This window comes from Phoxinus phoxinus (assembly GCF_949152265.1).
Source record: "Phoxinus phoxinus genome assembly, chromosome: 18".
Lineage (NCBI taxonomy): Eukaryota > Metazoa > Chordata > Actinopteri > Cypriniformes > Leuciscidae > Phoxinus > Phoxinus phoxinus.
The window spans coordinates 7,582,803-7,605,185 of record NC_136893.1 but is presented as its reverse complement, the minus strand read 5'-3'; the positions used below and the strand labels follow the sequence as shown (position 1 = coordinate 7,605,185).

The following is a 22,383-nucleotide window of genomic DNA, read 5'->3' as shown; positions in this document are numbered from 1 at the left end:
TCACTTAGAATCTGAACATGACACTTTTATACTTTCAGCCATAATGTATTAAGTCCACAAACTCATAGCCATTAGTATCCTGTCCTGCTACACTTTTTTTTTTATTACCACAGAGATGACATGCCACAATGCGCTGCCTCAAAGTGAAGCAGAAACCCACTGGGCACCTAGAAGTGGCGCATATTTCGTTGCAGTATTTCATTTTTCATAAATCCTGATCTGTTGCATTCATATCCCAGCAGGCTACAATGAAATATGTACCATGAGGTACCACTTGCTCCATTTTCTTGCCCCCGTCTTCCACCTCAGCCAAATTACAGCTGAAGGCTCAGCGGGCAAAGCCTGGCGGCCACAGATGTGTCTCATGTATAAAGAGACCTCCCTAGGATATCTGGGCAACAGTGTCTGAAGTGAAGGCTTTATGCAAACACACAGACAGCATCAGCAGTCAACACATTCATTATTCAGGAAATAGTCTGTGCTGTTGTTTGTTGCCAGTGGTGTCTGTCCAACAAGGAGAAAACGGTCCAGAGGGACACAGTGAGGGAAGAGGTCACCCAGGCATTAAAAAAATGTTGACCTTTATACACAGATTGAACTGTGTTTGATTAAGTTATCATTTATAAAAAGCAACAAATCATACAAGCATGTTGAGTAATGCAAAATACTCAAAACATGCACAGCTAAACATAACCATTTCTTAAAGACTTCATTTGTGTGTCAAAAGTATAGGTCATGTGTGTGAAGCACAAATAGACATTAAAAATAGACATTAAAAATAAAATAAGACTGAAAGATCAACATAATGATATCCAACTCCTTCCAGACATCACGTACGAACAAGAAGATGGTTGAACGCACCTACGATGCCCAAAAAATGCTGTCTAGGCAGGGAACTCATTAGATTTTGAGACACAAACTGCAAGTCATGAATGCTAATAGACAATATCATAGATATGAGATTCCCCCACAACCCTTACAAAAAAGAACTGTGGTAATAATACCATGTACTGTGATGCTGTCAAAAAACAATGTAGCCAACAATTATAGATGGACCAAATGTAGCCTAAAAGTTAATTACCTGGGGGGGAAAATTACTGACCACTATTCTGAATAGTATGAAGACTTATCCCACATTTGTTATACAAAAAAAGCACCAAAAAGTATCATGGTCCTATTTTTTTCTTTCTTCTGAACATGGTAGGCTACTGCCGTGTTTTTAGACATGCACGTAGATATTACCATCTAATACCATCACTGACTGTCACTGGACTGCCACAGTGCTGTTTTGTATGGATATGGTTGTTGGTGCTCCAAATACCATGGTTCTTCTGACCATATTCATGTACCATGGTATTTATAGCCTACGCAACTCCACTTCGCCCCAAGCAAGAGTGATGCTTGTCTCATATATGCACAGACGGTCCAACATTTTTCCAATTGTTCATTTTTTGTTGACTCGTTAATCGGCTGTATTTGTATAAAGACGCTTCGTTTAGGCACCTTCTATATGACTACAAAACTCAATAGTTTATATTTCCCCAATTAACAAAAATATATCGAGAAGAAAGACAGAAGATAAAAGACACGATGCTTTCAAGACTTAATCAATGAATTGTGAACAGTAACAATAAGCATTTTCGCTCTTACCTGCACGAGACGGTGATTTCTATTTTGGTGGCAGGTACGCTGCTGTTTAACGGATCAAACTCCCCGATCGATGCCATTGCAGCTCCTCGGGAGTTTGAGATAAGTATTCAAATGACTCCAAAATCTGGGTCTCACTCGTCTCTGGCGTCACACGTGCAATATAACCCACCAAACTGGCGCAGAAATGTGTCTTTCCTTACAATTTGGACAGAGCGAACATCATCGGTCCGTTTGAGTCTGACCCCCTCGCGCACCTGAGGAGAACGCGCGCGCTTGATCGGCAGGTAGAGTCTGACTGGACCTCCTCTCGTCCTTCCTCAGCGCGGACACTCCGACTCCGCTTTGAAAACTTAAATTGAAAACATCAATTTTTAATAGTACAGAAGCCATTCAATATTTAAGAGATGTGGTGTCAGATATGGATCTGAAACCTTTGGGGGACGTTTAATCTATTGATGTGGGGAAACGATTTTCAAACATCCAGTTTCCCAAACGCCCACGGCTTTTAAAATCCGGTTGATCCGTGGTAAACGTCGATGTTGCGCAGTATAAATAGCAAATTACTTAAGTATTTCCCATCACATTCCAACAAAAAACGAGTTATGAATCTGCTGATAAATCGGAAAGCACTAAATGCCTTTATCTGAAAATCTAGTGAGCTGCTGCCTACACAAAATAGCGTGTTTGGCCAGCTGATGTTCGATTTAATCGCCTTAAAGCATCTTTATGATGCTGGAAAGTGCTACAATAACAAAAAAAAGGTACTGTTCATACTATACACGAAAATGGTAATCATTCACTGTACAAATTAAGCACCTTTGTATTCAAAATCTAGTGAACTGCCTACATAAATAGCATTTTTGGGCATCAAATGTTACTATATAAACGTCTGAACGCACATATGATGCTCTAAAGTGCTACAATAACAAAAAAAGGGTACTATTCATAACATTTTACACGAAAATAGTAACTATGTATTATAGTAGCTACTATTTAACACTATCAAAACTATACTAAATCACTTTTTTGTATTGCAGAATTGTATAGGCTATTAATAAATCGGATAGGCTATTGTTTTGGTGATAAATCAGAAACCACATTGGTTCTGTCTTAAAATCTATTGAACTGCCTATCTAGACAGAAATTTTTTTCATCATATGCTCGGATGTGAGCATAAGTTGCCCAAAAATGCTGCCTAAACTTTTTTCATTTATATTTTTATAAAAAAAACAATGGAATGGCAAATTAAAAATGAGGTAATCTTTCAGTAGATATTACCATATGCTATCATTACCATGCCTGCTACAGTACTTTTTTGTAAGGAAAATGTTACTTAACATAAAGCCATTCAAAACTTTCAAAATGTGAGATTCAAAAGAGCCATGGTATTTTTTTTCTGCCCTTTCTTTTGTAATTGAATCCCCTTTGGTCAATTTGATTTGAGTTTCCAGCCACCTTCGAAGTGACCAGACTTTTAACCTAAATGTTAATAAAACTCTGGTGCCCTGCGGGAAGATAGAATACTGTTATATCTTCTGGACGCTTTCCCTAACGGCTAGTGATGGGCAGTATTGCTGCGGCGCTCCTCAATTGCTTTCGGGAGATGGCACATTGAACCTCTTGGCCAAGAAAGAAAGTGAAAGAGAGAGTGTGAATGGGGACAGAGGGAGTGTGGGGGGGTGGGGGGGGGTGGGGTGGGGCAGAGTTTGCATACGTTCCCATCTGGTTACACAGCCAGCCAGCGAGCCCCCGGATGAGAGGAACCTCTCTAATGGAACCCATCTACAGGGAAATTTAATTGTCCTTTGAGGTGAATCTCTGCTTAGCTTTCCAGTCACAAACTCAAAGCAAGAGATGGATAGGAAAACAGGGTGTGGGAGACTCTCATTACACCTGCATACAAAAGACTGCCTGTGTCCCGCCGTCCTTGAGATGCCAGAAACCTACAGCTTCGGAGAAGAAATAAGAATACACAGCAAGCTGCACAATATGCTCATTAGTGATGTGTCAGTCACAGTGACAGTTCATGTATTGTTGTTCTAGAGGAGCAAAATACAGATATAAAATCATATTGAATATAAGACATGACAAAATAAATTAGACCTGCCATAAGGATGTTCCATCATTCCCTCCTCCTACATCGCTGTCCCCTAGGGTTCAGAATTTGAACAAACTCCTAAGCCTGAAGTATTGAACTTCATCATGAAATTACAATCAGACAGGTGGGCCGGTAAAACCGGCAAAAAACAACAACAAAAAATCCCATGGAATTAGATTAAATGAGGGAAATATCTAGAGACCGGAATAACAGATACCAACCACCAAAAAGCAATGCATTTAGAAAAGCAATACACCATTAGAACACCTAATATAGCTACACCATTCTGAAGGTGACTTTTGCGAGAGCAACACTCACTTTTCCTTCAGAAGAATCTAGTTCTCTTCTGGCGTTTGTAGGTTTTCATTGTTCAAACACTTCATTCAGACAGTCTGTTCTTCCAGATTGTGTGGATTCTGAATGCAAGCAGAAACAAATGGAGCGTCTTATCAGCAGAGGACGCAGCTCCAAATCTTCTGTCACAGATTCCTTTTCATACAACGCAGTTTGAAATCAAATGTTACGTTCTTCTTGGACTTCAAGCTTTTGTCGCAAAACAAGAACGAATTTTATCTCCTAATATTTACTAAAGTAGTACACATTTACATTAGTGGAAAAGCAAAGGGAATTGTAAACGACCAAAAAAAAAAAAAAGGTTGTCTAAACAAGTTCCATGCACACACACATTCTAGTTGGCATGAAATTGAAATTCACCCTATCTATTTCCTAAATGCATGTAATAGATCTTACTGTGAACAATTCATACGTGCATGTTTAATATAAAAACAAGAAGTTGACAAAATATTGACAGAAATTATTTGATCAAATACTGTGATTATAGTTCACATTCATCTGATCCAATCAATGAAAATAAACTAGTCTCCGCCCTTCATTTTAATCTTCGATAAGCCCTTACACTCTGCTGTACATCACAATACAGAAGAAAAATATTCCGTTTCATTGCATCTCACCCAAGCGAGACGAATAATCAAGCGGCCCAATGGTACTTAAGGAATACAATTCCTCAGTGGTTTAATGTAATTATGATCACAAACAGACTTAAAATTGAAAAGCTTTTCCAAAACCACCATGGTAAGTAATAGCCAGTCGAATCTTTTTAAACATTAAATCAAAAATAGGAAAACAAGGCAACAGTCCAACACATGCACACACAGAGCGAATGCAAGCTTTCATGCTGGTTTACATGGTTATCTTCTGGTTTGAAATTATGCAATAGAATCTGTAGCTACACATCTGAACGATTAGTGGAGGAATAATTCATCGGAGGAAGCAGGTTTTGAAGTTTGGGAGAAAAACATGTGGACAAGGAAAAAGCATCTAAGTTTCTCCTCTAAAGATAATGGACACACACAGATACACACCACTGAGCACCAAGACGCCCTGTCTAACTCAGAGGGCTGTTTTTGAGAGAGCCTTGAAGTGTGAAGAAACTGAGTTTGGAGGTTTCTCAGTATAAGCTACAGTGCCCCCTGGTGGCGAGGAGAACGTACAGCCTGTGCTATGTCCCTTAGTGTGGCATGACAGTGTGACTGTGACATGTACGTGTTTTTTATTGTTGACAGTGCAGATGGATAAAGGAGAGAACGTCGTCTTTAGACAGTTTGTCGGGGTTGATCCGCGTCTGGGAGTCGTGAACTCGGACGCCTTCCTCCCAAGCCCAAAACAGCCGGTCTTTATGACATGCACTGAAACAGAACAACAGAAAGAAACAAATGAAAAAGAAGATTTTATGATTGAGAAACATCTATATTACACTTCAGTTCAAAAGTTTGGGGTAATTTCTTTCAAGGAATTCATACTTTTATTCAGAAAGGATGCATTCAATTTATTAAATTGGGGTGGCAGTGGCTCAGTGGTTCATGTAGGTTGACTACAAACCGGAAGATTGGTGGTTCTATCCCCGGTTCCACCTGACCAAGTGTCGAGGAATGAATGGGTGAATGTGAGGCAATATGTAAAGCGCTTTGGTGGCCATGGGTCTGTTAAAGCGCTATATAGATGCAGTCCATTTACCATCAAAAGTGACAGTAAAGACTTTGAAATTATATTACAATCACAGAAATATTAAGCAATTGCTTTCAACATAATAATAAGAAATGTTTTTTGAGCAGGACATCAGCATATTAGAACGATTTCACAATAATAATAATACTTTTAGAGTATTTTTGATTAAATAAATGCAGGCTTGAGACTTCACCATTAAAAAACATTAATAAAAACATTACCAATCACAAACTTTTGAACATTAGTGTATGTTTTTAATTTAACATTAATTATTTAATTATAAATATTAAAGGAATGTTAGCTCTAATGACTGCATCTGTGGTGTCAGAGAATTAACAGAGAATTTGACAAGAAAAAACTGTTTACAGTATTGCTCTTAGAAAACCTGAGTGGTTCAGGTATGAGGTCCGAAGACTAATTCGCCGCTCGAAATCCTTCAAGATTTTCCTATTGGGTTTTATAATGTTGTTGTTTTTTTAGATTGGTGTGTAAAATAAAGCCTGTGGTAAACATAACTTGAGTATACTTTGACGTTTCGTTCTACAAAGTAATTTACACACCCATAGGGAAAATTTAAATTTTTAAGCAGTTATGTTTTAAAAATGTAGGTTTCTAATAAGTAACTAGATAAGACAGCTTGGAGTGTGAGTGTTTGCAGTTAATGTTGTAGAAAGTTATGTTTACTACAGGCTTTATTTTACTCATAAATTGAAAAACCCAATAGGAAAATCTTGAAGAAACTAGACGCAAATTATTCTTCCAGGTTTGGACGTCAAACCTGCACCACTCTATTGGGCAACATTTTGCATGAGACTAGTGTAGGGCTGGGCATCGTTCAAAATCTTTCGATCCGGTGCCAATTTCGATACCTCAGTTTCGATACCGGTTCCTAACGATACTTTTTTCGATACCAATTTTATGAAATCCATTTTAACAAGATTACATAACATATTACCTCAGAAAAACTTTTATTTTTTATTTATTTAGTTTTATTTTTTCAGTTTGACTCATGCTCCTTAGCCAGTGCACAAAGAAATAACACATTTTTTATAAAGCGCTCATGCGCACCAAAGCTGAATTTTTAAATAAAAAAAATACAGTAAAACTTTAGTAATATTGTGAAATAGTATTACAATTTAAAATCGTATCTAATATATTTCAAAATGTAATTTATTCCTGTGATGTCAAAGCTGAATGTTCAAAATCATTACTTCAGTGTCACATGACCCTTCAGAAATATGAAAACAGTTTGCTGCTTAATATTTTGGAAACTATGATAATTTTTTTTCATGATTCTTTGATGAATAAAAAATTCAAAAGAAAAGCATTTATTTAAAAACGAAATATTTTGTAACATTACACATGTTTTAATGTCACCTTTGATAACTTTAATGCATCCTTACTGAAAAAAAATTCTGACTAACCAACACAGTTTTGAACGGCAGTGTGCATTCAGTAGGTTATTATTTATTGCAATATAAACACTGTCCGAGTGATCAACAACGTATCTCTTCATTTACCAATCGAAGACTAAGCAACTTTCTGCTCTTATGTTTACTCCGTGCACTGTCAAGGTCTTCATCGTGTTTGTCGTGGTACCGGTCTTTGCAGCAATTATTTTACCGCAAATACTGCATCGCGCGCCGTTGGCATCGAGCCTGGAGAAATGTAGCCATACTTTTGATCGACTTTTCCACATCTTTAAGGTATTATGTGTGTGTGCTCGCGTCTCATAAGTATGCGTCTCATATGAGTGTGCGCGGAGAGTTCCGCGCGTTTCGTGTGAAGAGAGTTTGCGTGTATGTGCGTGAGCGACTTTATGTGTGTCGTTGTGCATTTCATATGTATTTGTTTGAGCACTGACGTTGACGAGTTAACTCCTTAGGTATCGAAATCTGGAACCGAACAACATGTCATGTTTCGATACTCGATAGTATCGAGGCAATTCGGTCGGTACCTAAAAAGTATCGAGACTCGGTACCCAGCCTTAGACTAGTGTGACAAAAACATTAACCGAACTTGTTACAAGTTAAACTCAATTTCAAAACTGTCATGACCCTGTAAAAGCAGTTAAAGCAGTTGTCATGATGACAAATATAATACAAGCATTACATTGGTAAGATGTACCGATGTTAGTCCCACTGCTAAAATAACAACCCAGAACATTCCTTTGATCAAACTGCAGAGCAATAACCAACCAAACAAGATCTAAGAAAAATGCAACACGAATAGAAAAAGGCATTAAAAATGATGTTGAGGGTTTAGAGGGAAGCTCCTTTCTTTGAAGGTCAGATGCTACATAAAACCCAGAAATATTTGTGTAACCTCCTCATGAAAATTCAGACTATGTAATGGAATTTTCCTGCTCAGCTTCAATCCAAAACCGGGTGCCAGTGTAGTGTCAGTTAAGCAGGATTACTTCACACACTTTAATACTTACTGGAACGGTGCCACAGAACCAGGAGGCAGTTCATAAGTCGATGCTTTGGTCTGCTTATTGTAGAAAAACTTTCTTTTAGAACTTTTGCTGAACGCCATGGTCCATGGATCTGTCACAAAGAAAAAGAGAGCAAAAAAATAATGACAAATTAATCTTTAACAAGGCACTCCACTAATAGTATCCTGTTGCTCCATCCCTCTCTCTCACCATTAACAGTTTTGATGATGTAAAGGCCGCTGGGAAGGAAGTGACGGTCATCTCTGCCTGTGTACGAAAGTCTTGGCATCCCTCCTGAGCTCTTGGTTACCTTCATTTCCAACCTAAAGGGAAAAAAAGACAATGAGTGCTTGTGTATATATGCATGAAGACTTCAGATGCAAAAGCCTCTAAGTGCCATCTGAAATGTTCTTCTAAAATCAGCATTTTTATCAAGCTCGTATATTGAATTTAAGTCATTTCACTTTAATGACAATTAATAGGTCATTTTCATTGCCATTAAAGTAAAATAACTGAACATAAACATACAAGCTTGATACAAAATGTCATTCTAGAAGAAAATTTCAGATGGCCATCAGAGACTTTTGCATCTGAAGTCTTCATACATATATATATATATATATATATACACACATGCATACATAAAATCTACATGTATGTGATTGATGTGGTGGAACACACCTCACAAAGATCTTCTCCATCTCCTCTAACCTATAGACTTCCTTAACTCTAATAAATGAAAGAGAGAAAGAGAATGAATGAATGAATGAATAAATGAGGCTGAAACAGCAAGCATACTGATTTGCAATATCATCATAAACATGAAAGATCCTGTCTAGGCTCTAGTAAAACACAGTATCTTCATTAATTTTACATACTGCACCCTCCGGTGTTCATAGGACTTCCTGGCCCCCAGGGTTGTCACTGACATGGCAATTAGAACAACCGCAAAGAGAAAGGAATATTACCGGATCGGGTTCATGTCTGGCCTGCTGGGTTTGGAGACAGCTTTCACAAATTTCTCGGCCATCTGGATTCTGCACCAAAAAATAAGTTGTTTATATATATATATATATATATATATATATAAATAAATATAAACAGATTATCAGTCAGATTTGCATTTAGATCATAATAAACCCTAATCAACAGCAATCAAATCTGATTTGTGAGGTCAACATGAGTGATCATGGACTACTGATATTGGGATGTCAATCATATCTCTAAAACAGTATTTTCTATAAAGCTGCTATCAAACTATGTATTATACAAATAAACAAATTGAATATCTAGAGGGCAAGATAGCCAATGGGCAATATAAAGCTGATAATATATTAAACATATTATAAGAATATAATAATCGAATGTTAGCAAGCAATACATACAAAAATAGCTGACATTAAATTAACATTTATTTGAAGTAATCGTGAATTATAGCAATGTTTTTAAATCAATACAGCAATGAACAGCAATACTGTTTACATATCAGGAACTATATCTTTTGATTGCACTTCATAAACTTGCCTTGATGAAAATGTCCTTTATATATATTTTTTGTATTAAGTGTAATGATTTCTACATGGAATAATTTAGGAATGGGTTCTGCAAAAGACCTCGGGTTGAAGTGCTGATCTCTGACGTCAGTGCCGTTGAGAACAAGAGCATCGAGAATGTGCACAGCATTGATCCTTCGCTGGGCTTTTCCCTGTAAGAACATATACAACAACTCAATATGTAACGTCTTACTAATATGCGCACGTATCATTATTTTACTGGAATGACATAAGAGCTCCTTCCTCTTCCACTAATGATTTAAAGCTGTTATTCAACACTGTTCTCTCTACTCCCACTTATAATTATAGGGATTCTCTCTGTTCACCTCTCCCTTCAGCTCCTGAACGATCTCTACACTCAGTAATGTGTCTCTGGGCAGCTCCAGTTTGAAGTTCTCCAGCTTCTTCCAGCGTAACGGGGCTTTGCCGTCCCACGTGTAGATCTGAGATCTCTGCATACACAAACAGTGTAGGTTTTCCACCCTTTAAGCAATATATAGCGATGTATGACTAAACCACAATAAATATAGCTTATATAACATATAAATATAGCTTATATTATATAAATATCATATATTCCTTACCCCAAGTGCCAGGAGAAAGAGTTGCTCTCCTCCTCCCACAATGCACCTGTAGTCCAGTACGTGCTGCAGTTTCTCCAGATTTCCTGAGTTCAGTGCAGTTGGTCTAGAATTAAAACTGTCCATTTCTGAGCCCTGAGATAACAAGACAATAAGTTTTATATTTAAATGTTATATTTTTACTTAAAAAATACTACTACATACAACTTTAAGTCCTCACGAGAACATATAAATTAATAACAAACAAAACAAAAAATATATATATATGATGACATTATACATAAAATATATAAAATATATATATATATATATATATATATATATATATATATATTTATACATACCGGTATAAATATTTAAATATTCAAATCAATTAAAAGAAAAATAAATCTGTCCATTACTTGGCTACAAAATATTTCAATGATATTAAAAAACAATATTTAAAAAAATAATTATTTGTGCAAAACATATATAAAATGTATTTTTAAAATACTAGTAAATCTCACAACGACTAAATAATACTTAGAAAAAAATAAAACAAAACAAGAAATAATATTTTGCACAAAGATATAAAAAAATCAGTTAATGAATATTCTAGAAACAGTTTATTTAAACTTTATTTTTTTAACTAATTGAAAACATACTGAAATAAAATAATCTTACTAGCAGCATAATTAACATCAGAATACTTAATCAATACCTTACAATTTAAACAATATATCAATAATAAATCGAGTTACATTAAAGCAACTGGGTGGGGACGTGCTTAACTGTAAAACTAAAAATGTCACAATATGAAAACTCTGAAATGGTTAAAAAAAGACTTTCGGTTTTGTTATTTTTCTCTTCACAAAAATATAATTTCTTTGTTTTTTCCTTTTATTTTGCAGTGAACTTTGACCCTGACATAGGTTGTGTGTGATTCACCAGGGGGGCAGTGTTCCGAAAGACATTGAAGCCGACCCGGGCGCCGCCATTGGCTAGCGGACCCCCACCTGCTGTTAGCATTCCATTGACTCCCATTCATTTTGGCGTCACTTTGACAGCGAATAACTTTACATCTGAGGCGTTTAAAGACACCGTTTGTCCATTGTTTATTTCTAAAGAAACACGAAAATGTATAAAAGGCTCCATTACCTTGTATCTTACGTTATGGCCCCGTAGAAGCAGTTTTTGTAAAAATAGGCTAACGATTGCGTCATACCCGCGCGACTCTGTCGCACAAGTCGAAAAATTACCGTATGGACAGGCAGAGAAGCTCGCAAGCAATCGGGAGGACGTGGAGGCATAAAGTCAAGGGAGAAGCCCATAGAGAGTGATAAAGTTGCTCCCGTTGCTAGCTCATGCACAGCAAATACCCACGCTCTCCGTCTCTGCGAGATTCGGAAGGGAATGATTCAGATTTCTCTCGGCACAGCTACTAGAAGACCTACAGGTTGCTTACGTCACATCTACGTCGTCAAGCTCAGTTTGAGCCTGCGCAGTTCGCCTTGCGATCAGGAAGTGAGTGCTTCTAATTGACTTCATTTCTCTCCGTTGAAACCTATGGGGTCGCTGTGTCCAGTTTATATACTGTCTATGTGATTCACCCACTTAGCGTTTCTTTTCTAGAACATCACATCCACAAGCACAGAGAATAGCTACATTCCCAGCTAACTCCTCAAAGCCCACACACACTCGTACCTTCATGAGCTCATAGAACTTCGCTTTCGGATCTGACGATGGATGAGTGACTCTGGCTTTATCAGGAATCTGCACAAAGATGAAGACGTTCAAGGTCACAATCATTCAAATCAACATCGTCCGCTCATTCTTAGATACCTGTGCAAAACAATGTTCTTTGAAATCTTTCAGACACCACCACAAAGCCCTGTTAGGCGAGTGAGGTCAACCCATTTAGTGTTTGGACTCACCTCCCACAGTTTGAGGCATTCTTTGCGGATGTCTGCTTGCTTGGTCTCAAACAGTGTCCTAGAGAGACACACAGCCTTGTCAGTAATGCTTATACAGACGCAGACACAAATGAAACAGCTTGAAATGAATGCACTGAAACACACCAGAGGAAGAATGTGTGACTCACGTATCTCTGACGTACGCGTGGATCTTAGCCAGTGCTTTGATCTGTACCGCACAATGGCTGCAAGACAAGGGATCAGAGTTCAATAAACAAACCTAAGCATGAATGAATGCATCGAGAGGCAGAGACAAAGAGAGGGGAAAAAAGAGGGTCAGAAAGTGATGATGATACCTTTCATTTGAGTTGATCATGAATTGGAAGAAGTCAGTGTCTCCTTTAATGATGTCCAGAGGGACGACTTCAGTAACGTCTCTGTCTGAGTCTCTGAATTGATTCAGTTTCAGGTTGATGGTGAACATGTATTCTCTGACAGCATCAGTGCCTGGCTTTAAACCCTTGCACACCACATACCTGCACAAGAGGAGAACATTAAAGACAGTCATTATTTTAGATTTTAAAAAATTATGTTAAAATCCTTTATCTTATCCTATCTTATTATGCAGAGACAAATGTAAGTATTACAGCTAAATTATATAAACCAGCATTAAATAATTGCATTGACTATTGGCAAGATTTTAGAAAGGACACCTAGCATCAAAGAATGATTAACAGGTATTTGGCTGTTAATCTATAGCCAGAAGGGCCTATGTGACATGAGTGAAAAAGGAAACTTTTATTTATTTATAATAATATGCACAATGAGACCAGGAATGTGCATTAGGCACATTTAATTTTTATTTTACAAAAAATAAAAAATGTATTCTATTCTGTATTCAATCTTTTATAATTTTATTATAACTTAACAAAAAAAATATATAATAATAATAACCATTATTGACAATTGAGCACCAATAATGATAATTGACCATTGAGCACCAAATCAGCATATTAGAATGATTTCTGAAAGATCCAGGATTCAACTTTGCATCACAAGAATAATTTACATTTCAAATATACATATATATATGTTTTTTTTTTTATTATTATTATTTTTTTTTTTTATTCAAAACAGTTACCACCCGGTACTTTAAATTGTACAAATATTTCAAAATATTAGTGTTTTTGATCACATAAATACAGCCTTGTTGAGCATAAGAGATACATTAAGGCTTGAATTCACAGACAGGGCATAGATTTAGTCATCCTTAGTTCAATTAGGACATTTAAGAAGCTTTTATAAATGTGCCTTGGTGTTCATCTCGAGACAAATTTTAAGTGACATTATTTACTGACATATTTTACGATTTTACTTTCAGTTAAAACAGCTCAAACATGCATTTTAGTTTGGCTTAAGGCTTGTCTGTGAAACCGGGGGTAAATGTAAAACAAGAAATCTAAAATGACCAGTAGTGTAAAAATAAATAAAATGTAGCAGTAAACTTTAGGCCAATTTCTGCAAGGGGGGAGAAAGACATATATTGATATGATGAACAGAGAGACCCAGGTATACAAGTTACAATACTGACTGCCGGCCGCTCTTTCACATCCCCAAAAGTCTCTCTCTCTCTCTTCCACAGTAAGTAACACACACCTCTCTGAATTGGCAGGTCGGCTGGTGACGGGTTTGAAGAGCGAGACCCTCTCAAAGCAGAGGTACAGCAGATAAATCAAGCCCACGCTGAACGGTGTGAACAGGTCAAACGACTTGCACAGAAAATGGCCTCCTGTAAAACAAATCATTTCTGTTGAGATATGGTAGCAAAAAGTCAAGCGTTTAAATAATTACCATTAATCTACTTAAATTGTCCATATAATGGAAAACAACCAATCAAAGAGGTACTTAACATTTTGTTACTGTACCTTTAAGATTGTTTAATTGAAAGGGTAAGATAAACAAAACGTTAATGTAAAACTAAATTACAAATGTTGAGGTGCACAAAATCTTAAAATTATAAGTGGATTTAAACAGAATTTGAAAGTATGTCTCTTTTATGCTATAACTGTACAAAGTATTCCTGTTGATTTGATACACCTAAAATTATCTCTTTTCTCAGTCACATAATTACCTTCCTAATTACAGGATTTCAGAATAAATACACTTGTGTCTGGGTGCATCCCTAGATAAATCCAAACAGATCTGAGACAAGGCTGTATAATAATATCAAAGCTAGAACAAGAGTCATTAAATAATATTCAAAGCCTAGAAAAAGACATTATTAAAGAGATGGGATTATTTAGAACGGCTGTTAAAGAACTGGCTGTCCTCCAAAAGTGAATGTCTGGGACTGAAGAAAACCATGAGTCCTTTGGTAATCCAAAAGAAGACACAGTGCTCCGTGACACAGACGGAAGGATGTGCTGTTGATGCTGAACATCCCTAGTGAAAAGTGATCAGGCTTTAATGATACTTTTCTACATAAGGGGCATGAAGACTCATGAGAGCGGAAGAAAAAAATAGATTGAGCGAAACAAAAAACATCCTTGAGAAAAACAAGGATTTCACAAGAGCACTTTAGCCATCTTCCAATAGGAAAATCATACACCAAAAGGCCCCAAAAAAGTGGCTCATCCAAGCATCTATGGAATAATCTTCTAATCTCAAATGGTAACAATCCCATTTGAATTACCCTTTAACATTCGCATTCAAAATGGCAACAACAACCAAATAGTGAATTTGCAGTTAGAATAATTTGCAAAGAGAGAGTTTACAGTTAGTGTGTGTGTGTGCTTGAACTGAATGTGATGGAGCAAAAAGATGCAAAATAATGGCAAACTTAGTAAAGTATTTCTATTGAGTTGCAACAAGCATACAGTGCAAACGATGCAATTCGAATAACAAAATTACTCTAACCGTGCGTTCACACCACCGCCGGCGAGAGCGAATTCCTGCCAACGACGCCGTGGAAAGATTCGTGGACGCTCTGATGCTCTGACGTAGATCGAATGCTTGGTCTTTTTTAAAACTTTATTTAAAGGGGCCCCAAAGCAAACAAGCAGGTTGATCGTTATTTTTGCAGAAAATTAATCGATGGAAAGAACTTAACAATTATAGTGACATGTTTGCCAAAGAAATAAACCAATTAAAAGTGTGGTGTGGCTTTTGTGTTCATGGTTAAGTGCTATTCTAATGTGCATTCTTGCTGAAAAACAAGCGTTCTATAGCGAAAATCTTGCCTATAAATGTTGTGCGCCTTCTTACCAAATTCAAATGATCAACCTCTGCTCTATTTTGCTTGGGAACTAATGTGGTCGGAACCAAAGTTTACACTGCGTTCCCTGGAATCCTCTCAATGGAGCACTTCTACATTCCGATTGGTTGCCGCCGAACCGCGTCATAGCTCATTACCATAAAGTTGACCTGACTTCAACTCTCCTCGCCTCTCTCGCCGTCCAAGACGCACCGCGCCGCCCTCACCGGAGCTCGCCGCCGGCTCTCATTGAAAATGAATGACTTCCGGCCACTTTGGCGCTCTTGCCGGCGGTGGTGTGAACGCAGTTATGAGCTGGTTATTTTATTGAATTGTTCAAAAAGACTCAAACTCTTCAACTCAGTAACTTTAAAGAGTTACTGATTAAAAAGTGCTCACCTCTTACAATAATTTTTTTGTAGCGTGGATCTAGCGTGGTTGGGGGTGAACACTTTCTATTTTAATAAGTTTGCATTCAAATCATTTATTAAATGTTGCATTTTCTTTGTGCTAATCATTGCAAAATGTATCACAATAATAATAAAAAAAATCTAATTTTCAAGGGAGTGAATACTTTTTATAGGTGCTTTATTTATATGTACATAAACAAAAAGACACACAATACCTGGTCTGACGACAGACATGGCAGTGAGGAACTGACATAGAAGGAGCTGTTTGCTCAGAATCTCCTGAATGTTCTCTTGGCCCTCCACAGAAAAACCCTGATGAACAACACACCATCAGAATATATCGACCAATCACACAACAACAACATTTATATTTAAACCTATTACAGAAGAGAATGTCTTACCCCATCTGCCATTAAGAAGTGTAGGCCCCGCCCCTCAGTGCTGTCTAGGACAAAGTTACGAAACGCACTGATGTTCTCCGGCCGTGTGATGTCACCATCGCCATCAATCCCACCCTCACCTGTTATGAGAAGTTAAAAAATGAATTCTTAACGATTTCATTTCTATCACTAAATTAAACATTTAAGGCATTACATTAAAGTGCCCCTATTATGCTTTTTTATTCATTTTAAGCATTTAGTAATTTATTTGTAATAGACAATTTAAGTGAGCTATTTAAAATGTGTTAGGACTATTTATATGTTAAATTATATTTTTTAAGACATACGTGCAGAGTGTGACGTCATATTGTGGGTACGCGTCTATGGTGCGAGTAGAAAGAATTCGTCAGCAGCCGCTCAACTCCTGACCGCAAGTCCACCGTCAGTGTTGTATAAGGTAGGTATAGGCACAAGGCAGGTTTTTTTTTGTTAATTTCTATTACATTATGATTGAAAGCAGTATCAATAATGTCAAAAATATGATGTGCAGTCAAGTTTGGGTGTGAATGCTGTTTAAATTAGTGTTCTCACCGATACGCTTGTTGTGATTCGCGGAGTTTTGACAAGTTGTATAGACTTTATATTATTTCTTATTCAAATGCAACATGTAAGCTATGTATCGTTTCTATTGCAACGACTATTATTTTATTATTATCCCGTCATAGACCAGCGCTCAAGCACTGATGGTTGAAAATAATTAATAATACAATAATAATTTAATTGGTCATATATGTTTATTCTTGTTAGATACATTTTTTTTTACTGATTATTAGCACAAATTAATCATGACAATCCAAATCAATTGTAATTTTCATTGATGAAAACGAGGTGATACCAAGGTATTTTATAGCCTGGTTTTACCAGACTCGTACATTTCATTTGTACAGAAAGTCTGGCCTCTCTCCATTGACAAGCGTTAACTTCCTTGTAGACGGGTACTCTGTTGAAGTTTAAAACTATTGGATCTCAATCGCTAACGTTTGGTCGTGACGTATGACGACTCAAACTAGCGCACAACCTCAACGTCACCGTTCTCAGCCACTCCCTCTGTTCGCTGATTGGACCGGTAAAAAATTGATCGGAGAAAACCCAAGAATATACCACAATCCCAGACCTAGTACTGAAGGAAAAAGAAAATTGAGCGGATGTACGTAGGAGGGCGGAGCCAGGCTAGGTATTTTAAGCCTAAAATTCTAACACAATTTTTCATGAAAAATCATGATTGTATTTTTTCCCCCCGAAAGTAAGGTTAATGTAAGCAGCTTCTTGCAATACTCTCCTAAATGCGTAATAAAACCTAAGTGCAAACAGTACCGCTTTAATGACCGTCCTTTATTTTTCAGGGTCAGGGACCTGGATATTGGAATATGGGGCACTGGTCCAGAAAAGGTTGAGAACCACTGCTTTTGTTCACCCAAAAATGAAAAATCTGTCATGTCAATCGAAACTTACCTAATTTACCACATTATTTACAAAATATTAATCTCCAATGCACGATCACGCAACAACGTCCACTCTCATGTCAACACAACATGCATGAACGCACGTTGGAGATAAGTATTTTGTAAATAAAGTGGTAAATTGAATTCAATAGGGTCTTTTTCACATGACTGTATATTATGAGAAAATTACCATGGATGCTGTTGTTGGAGACCTTCAAATAAAATTTGAACTTTTAAAATAGCATAATAGGGGCACATTAATATTTTATATTAATATTTAGCTATACTTTAAATATGTTTCAATGGTTAAAACTCAGGCAGCATACCGTAATATGCCTCAAAGAGCTCGCTGGGAGCAGCATAGAAATCTTCCAGTTTGAAATCGTTGGATCCTTTAAGTGTCATCCCAAAACCTTTCGCATGCCAGCCCCTTCGCCACAACACATACTCTGAGAAACCTCCCGGACCCGCGCATACATCTCCAAAATACAGCAACTCACCCTCCTTATCACGAGTCTGAGGCTTCTACACACAGACATTCAATTCAAAAATGAAATAACAAAACATATTTCAGTCCCTGATGCCATAGATTGTGTAACTGTGGTCTCACCCCTTGAGAATCCTTTGGGTTAGTGAACATATAGTCAAAAACGTGATCCATGTTTGCCATCTTCATAGCAGCTCTGAGGAGAAAACAGAAATTTAGAAAAGATATGCTTCTACTGTGTATGCATGTGGAGACACAACACAACCCACCTGTTGAGAAAGAAAGCCCCTCGGATAGTTTCATAAGGGTTCGACCGAGTGCGCGCTCGCCTCATCTCCTCGCCCTCCAAGTCATCAAACACAGACTGAATAAAAAGACGCGTTACATTATTACAAGACACAGAGCACAACGTATGTCAAAGCGCATAAAACAGATAATCTCAAAACATCACTAATTACCATAAGAAATGTTTGAAACACTCACTTTGCAGCGGAGAAGGAGATGCAGCAGATTCTCTGAGCAAAATTCCGTTTCATCGTTAATTGTTAATTTTCTCTAAGAAAATAAGCATAGATATATAGAGGTATGCATATAAACTGCTGACAAAAAATATTTCAAAAAACTTGAGATGAAATTCGTTTTTTTAACATTAAATTATGTAAACGTATTCTTGTAGACCCCCATAAACAAAATGATTGTGTTACCACTTAAATCCTTTTTACGATGGAAAGTAAAAGAATGAGCATTTGATCTTAAGCTAATAATTTCATCAGTTCATCACAGGTAATTTGTGCTGCAATACCTGTCCCACAGCCATCCAATCCCTCAGCTCATCTGCATCTGGGATCTCTGGAGAACTTTCAGGAAACCACGAGACTTCTTCTATAGCACTTGGCTGAGAGAAAAGATGTGAAATAAGGGAAAAATAATGGTCCTGGACAGCTAAAGTCTGTGTCTCTGCTCCTTATAAGAAACATTTTGGCCATGATGCCGTACCTCTGGCTCATCTTCCCAGTCTACATTGAGGTCGCCCTGGAAGCCCTTCAGGGTCAGACCCAAACCCCGCCTCCCACGCTGGGTCGATGCTTCTATGATCTCTTTCCGTCCTTGACCATACTTTCCCAAACCCTCACCTTCTCTGAAACCCATTTTGGCCTGAAGGAAAAAGAGGAAGACGCCATTTTTAATATGCGTTTAACAGGCTGACAAGATGATTAAAAAATGACAGGTGCTGATTTTACCATGAGTTTCTGAGAGACTGTGTTGTACATAGAAAAGTTGGCAGAGGCATCGTAAGCGGCATCGCTGCCCTCGGCATTCTGGGAATCACCAGGTCTGGAGAAACTGGGCTTGTGATCCTCAACATCACTGAGAGACTCACTCTGACTCGAGTCTGGGAGACAAACATAAATAAACATGCTTACATGAACTTACACTATAACCAAAAGTTACAACAGTGTGAAGTGCCAGAAGGAAACTCCTCTCTAACCCTGACTGGTGGTTCTTTGAGAAGACTCCTCATCTTCATCAGAGGAGTCCTCACGGAGAGTCTTCCTCTTCTTCAGAGGCTCATCTGATGCTGGTGCCCCCCTCTTCATTGTAAACTCAAGAGGTCCAAGAACCTGCATTCATTCAAAAACATGACAGCATTACATAAAACCCAAACCAAAGATGCATAACGTGGCACTTTTTTCATTCATCAATCATCAAGATTTTAGGTTAAAAATTTAATTCATGTGTAAAAGAAAGTGTATATTTTTGAAAGTGTTGATGTTTTTGATACTTTTAAATGAAATTTTGCCTTCCCTAGTTTATTTTCAAGAAATATATATCACCAAATATCTCCACTTGATTAATGGTTGATTAACCCCATGGGCAACCAAACAGTTGATGGGGAAAAATACTATGGAAGTCAATGAGGCCCATAAACTAGCAGGTTACCAACATTCTTCAAAATCTCTTATTTTGTGTTCAGCAGAAGAAAGAAACTCAAACAGGTTTAAAACAACATGAGGGTGATTAAATGATGACATAATTTTTATTTGTGGGTGAACTATTCCTTTAAATGTACAGTTGAGGCAAAAATTAAAATCTTGTCATCATTTATTTACCCTTGTGTCATTCCAAACCTGAATGACTTACTTTCCAAACTGGAACACAAAATAAGTAGTTTAGCAAAATGCCCCAATTAGGCTACTATTGTCCATACAATAAAACTGTAGCTGCTAAAATGACAAGAAATTATGATAAATATAGTGACTTGTGCACTATATTCTAAGTGTTCTTTATTTGTATGATAAATGTATGGGTTATTATCCCTTTAATTTAAGCCAACGGCCAGAAAAACAATATATGTTCAGCATTTTTTTAGGAATAACATTTTATATATATCAGGGGAATAAAATATGAACAAACCCCTCATGTAAAATCTGGTGAAGTGGAGATTTCTGACTAAGTGAATGAGAACAAAACTCATTTTTAGAAAGCAGCCTTTAAAGAGATGTAGCCTATTGTAATTGAAATCTACAATATTTGAATATTTTCTATCCACTAGTCTGAAAGAAGACAGTTTGTCACATATGTCAACTAAGTTACTCAAATAAGTGAAGAAATAAACTCAAGCTCATGACCACTATAATTATAAAGTGATTGTTGAGCTGGAAATCGAAAATTATTTTTTTATTCTAACATTTAAAACAACATTAAAATGTGACTAATAATTAATAGTGCTATAGTATATTCTTCATAATAACATACATTTCGATTTTGATACTACAGGTGCTATTAAAACAATGCAACACAAACCAGGCGCCAAGCAAGATTGTATCATATTACTTTACTTCCATTACATATAAATTAAGCTAAAATAAATTTTCCAGCTGCTTAATAATAACTCAAAACAGCCTCGTTTGTATTTATCGGTTTAAAATGCCATAATGAAAATCACCAAACTAAGGTTTTCTCGTCCTTGCTATCACATACCTGTAAATTATATGATTTATTGGGGGATTGTACGATGTAAATGGTCTTGTAAACATCAGTGTGAAATAAAAACAAAGTGAAAACACTCCGCTCTTTAGGTTTCGATTTCACAAGAAATGATGCTGCGACACTCGTAAACATACCTAAAAGGAAATATGCAGCTATAATCCTGAGTCACCTCCGAAATGTAAACTCATATTTGTATCCAATCTGTAAAAATTCCTTGGCAATTTCTGCTTTATGTTCTATTTCAAATGTCAAATCTGGCCCGCGTTCCACTTTCAGTGGGGCTTACCGTGTTGCTGGCGCATGATAATTACGTCACAAATGTGGTTAAAAAACAAATGCCTGAAAGATAGCTGAAAATATGCTGACACAAACTTCCAATGGCGGAAAATTGGTTCATAAATATTAATAAGACTATGCAGTTGTCGCTTGATAACCTTCCAACGACGTAGCGTAGGCTTGGCTTGTGTAGCCTACAGTCGTGGTCAAAAGTTTACATAGCCTGCCCTACACGAATCTGATAATTGTAAATTATAAATAAAAAAAAGGTTTAATCATTCCCTGATGCTCCAGAAGGAAACACGATGCATTAAGAGCCATTCAAATTTTTTTAAATTGAAGATCAAGGTAAATAGTATTAGTTTGTCTTCCATGAAACTTGTAGGCTAAATCTTCTGCTGCTTCCTAAGGGCAGTAGGCTACTAAATGGAAAAAAATATGATATTTAAATAAAATTAGAAAAAAATAAAAGTTTTCACCCCCGAGGTGTCTGCATCATGTTTCCGTCTGGAGCATCAGATCAGTGAATGTTTGAACCTTTTTTAATAGTTGTGTTTGAGTCCCTCATTTGTCCTGGACTCAAACACAAAAAAAGGATCTCAAATCTTACAGTCACTGCTGGAAAGGGTTCAAATATGCAAAAGATGCTGGAAAACTGAAGAATTTGCAGGACCTGAAGGATTTTTATGAAGAACATTGGGAACTGCTCAGGACAAACACAACCATCACAAAAAAAAAAAACAGTTGTGTATCATCCAGGTAACAACACACAGTATTAAGAATACTATCAAGGGGATGTACACTTTTGAACGGGGTCATTTTTATATTTGCAGCTATTTTTTTGTCTT

General features: G+C 37.0%; 2 protein-coding genes across 2 annotated transcripts in view; both read right to left on the bottom strand.

Annotated features, from left to right (window-relative positions):
* Positions 1–1,880, bottom strand: part of cpne9 (copine family member IX) — a 39,452-nt gene extending 37,572 nt beyond the window's left edge. The window contains exon 1 of the mRNA XM_079588273.1: positions 1,651–1,880. Coding sequence (XP_079444399.1) covers positions 1,651–1,727 — 77 coding nt within the window. The 5' untranslated portion in view covers positions 1,728–1,880. The remainder of the gene's footprint in view (positions 1–1,650) is intronic.
* A 1,771-nt stretch (positions 1,881–3,651) lies between these two features.
* Positions 3,652–21,726, bottom strand: cmtr1 (cap methyltransferase 1). Its single transcript, XM_079587693.1, has 24 exons — positions 21,394–21,726; positions 19,758–19,890; positions 19,510–19,661; positions 19,265–19,423; positions 19,071–19,163; positions 18,752–18,823; positions 18,538–18,632; positions 18,392–18,464; positions 18,108–18,306; positions 16,301–16,419; positions 16,115–16,211; positions 13,893–14,025; positions 12,593–12,772; positions 12,425–12,481; positions 12,258–12,315; positions 12,028–12,096; positions 10,348–10,479; positions 10,090–10,215; positions 9,824–9,915; positions 9,179–9,247; positions 8,892–8,939; positions 8,421–8,533; positions 8,214–8,322; positions 3,652–5,454 (listed from the first exon to the last, which is right to left on the bottom strand). Exons 2-24 carry the CDS (start codon positions 19,864–19,866, stop codon positions 5,319–5,321), a joined length of 2,490 nt encoding a protein of 829 aa, XP_079443819.1. The 5' UTR covers positions 19,867–19,890; positions 21,394–21,726; the 3' UTR covers positions 3,652–5,318.
* Positions 21,727–22,383: the final 657 nt, after the last annotated feature.

What these genes read in the sequence shown, in the direction of transcription:
- cmtr1 (XM_079587693.1), bottom strand. Translation starts at nt 19,866, where the DNA reads ATGAAGAGGGGGGCACCAGCATCAGATGAGCCTCTGAAGAAGAGGAAG. An exon ending in AATGCCTCAAACTGTGGGAG is followed by an intron (nt 12,097 to 12,257) that starts GTGAGTCCAAAC and finishes ATCTTTGTGCAG; the next exon opens with ATTCCTGATAAAGCCAGAGT. An exon ending in CCAGACATGAACCCGATCCG is followed by an intron (nt 8,940 to 9,178) that starts GTAATATTCCTT and finishes TTCATTTATTAG; the next exon opens with AGTTAAGGAAGTCTATAGGT.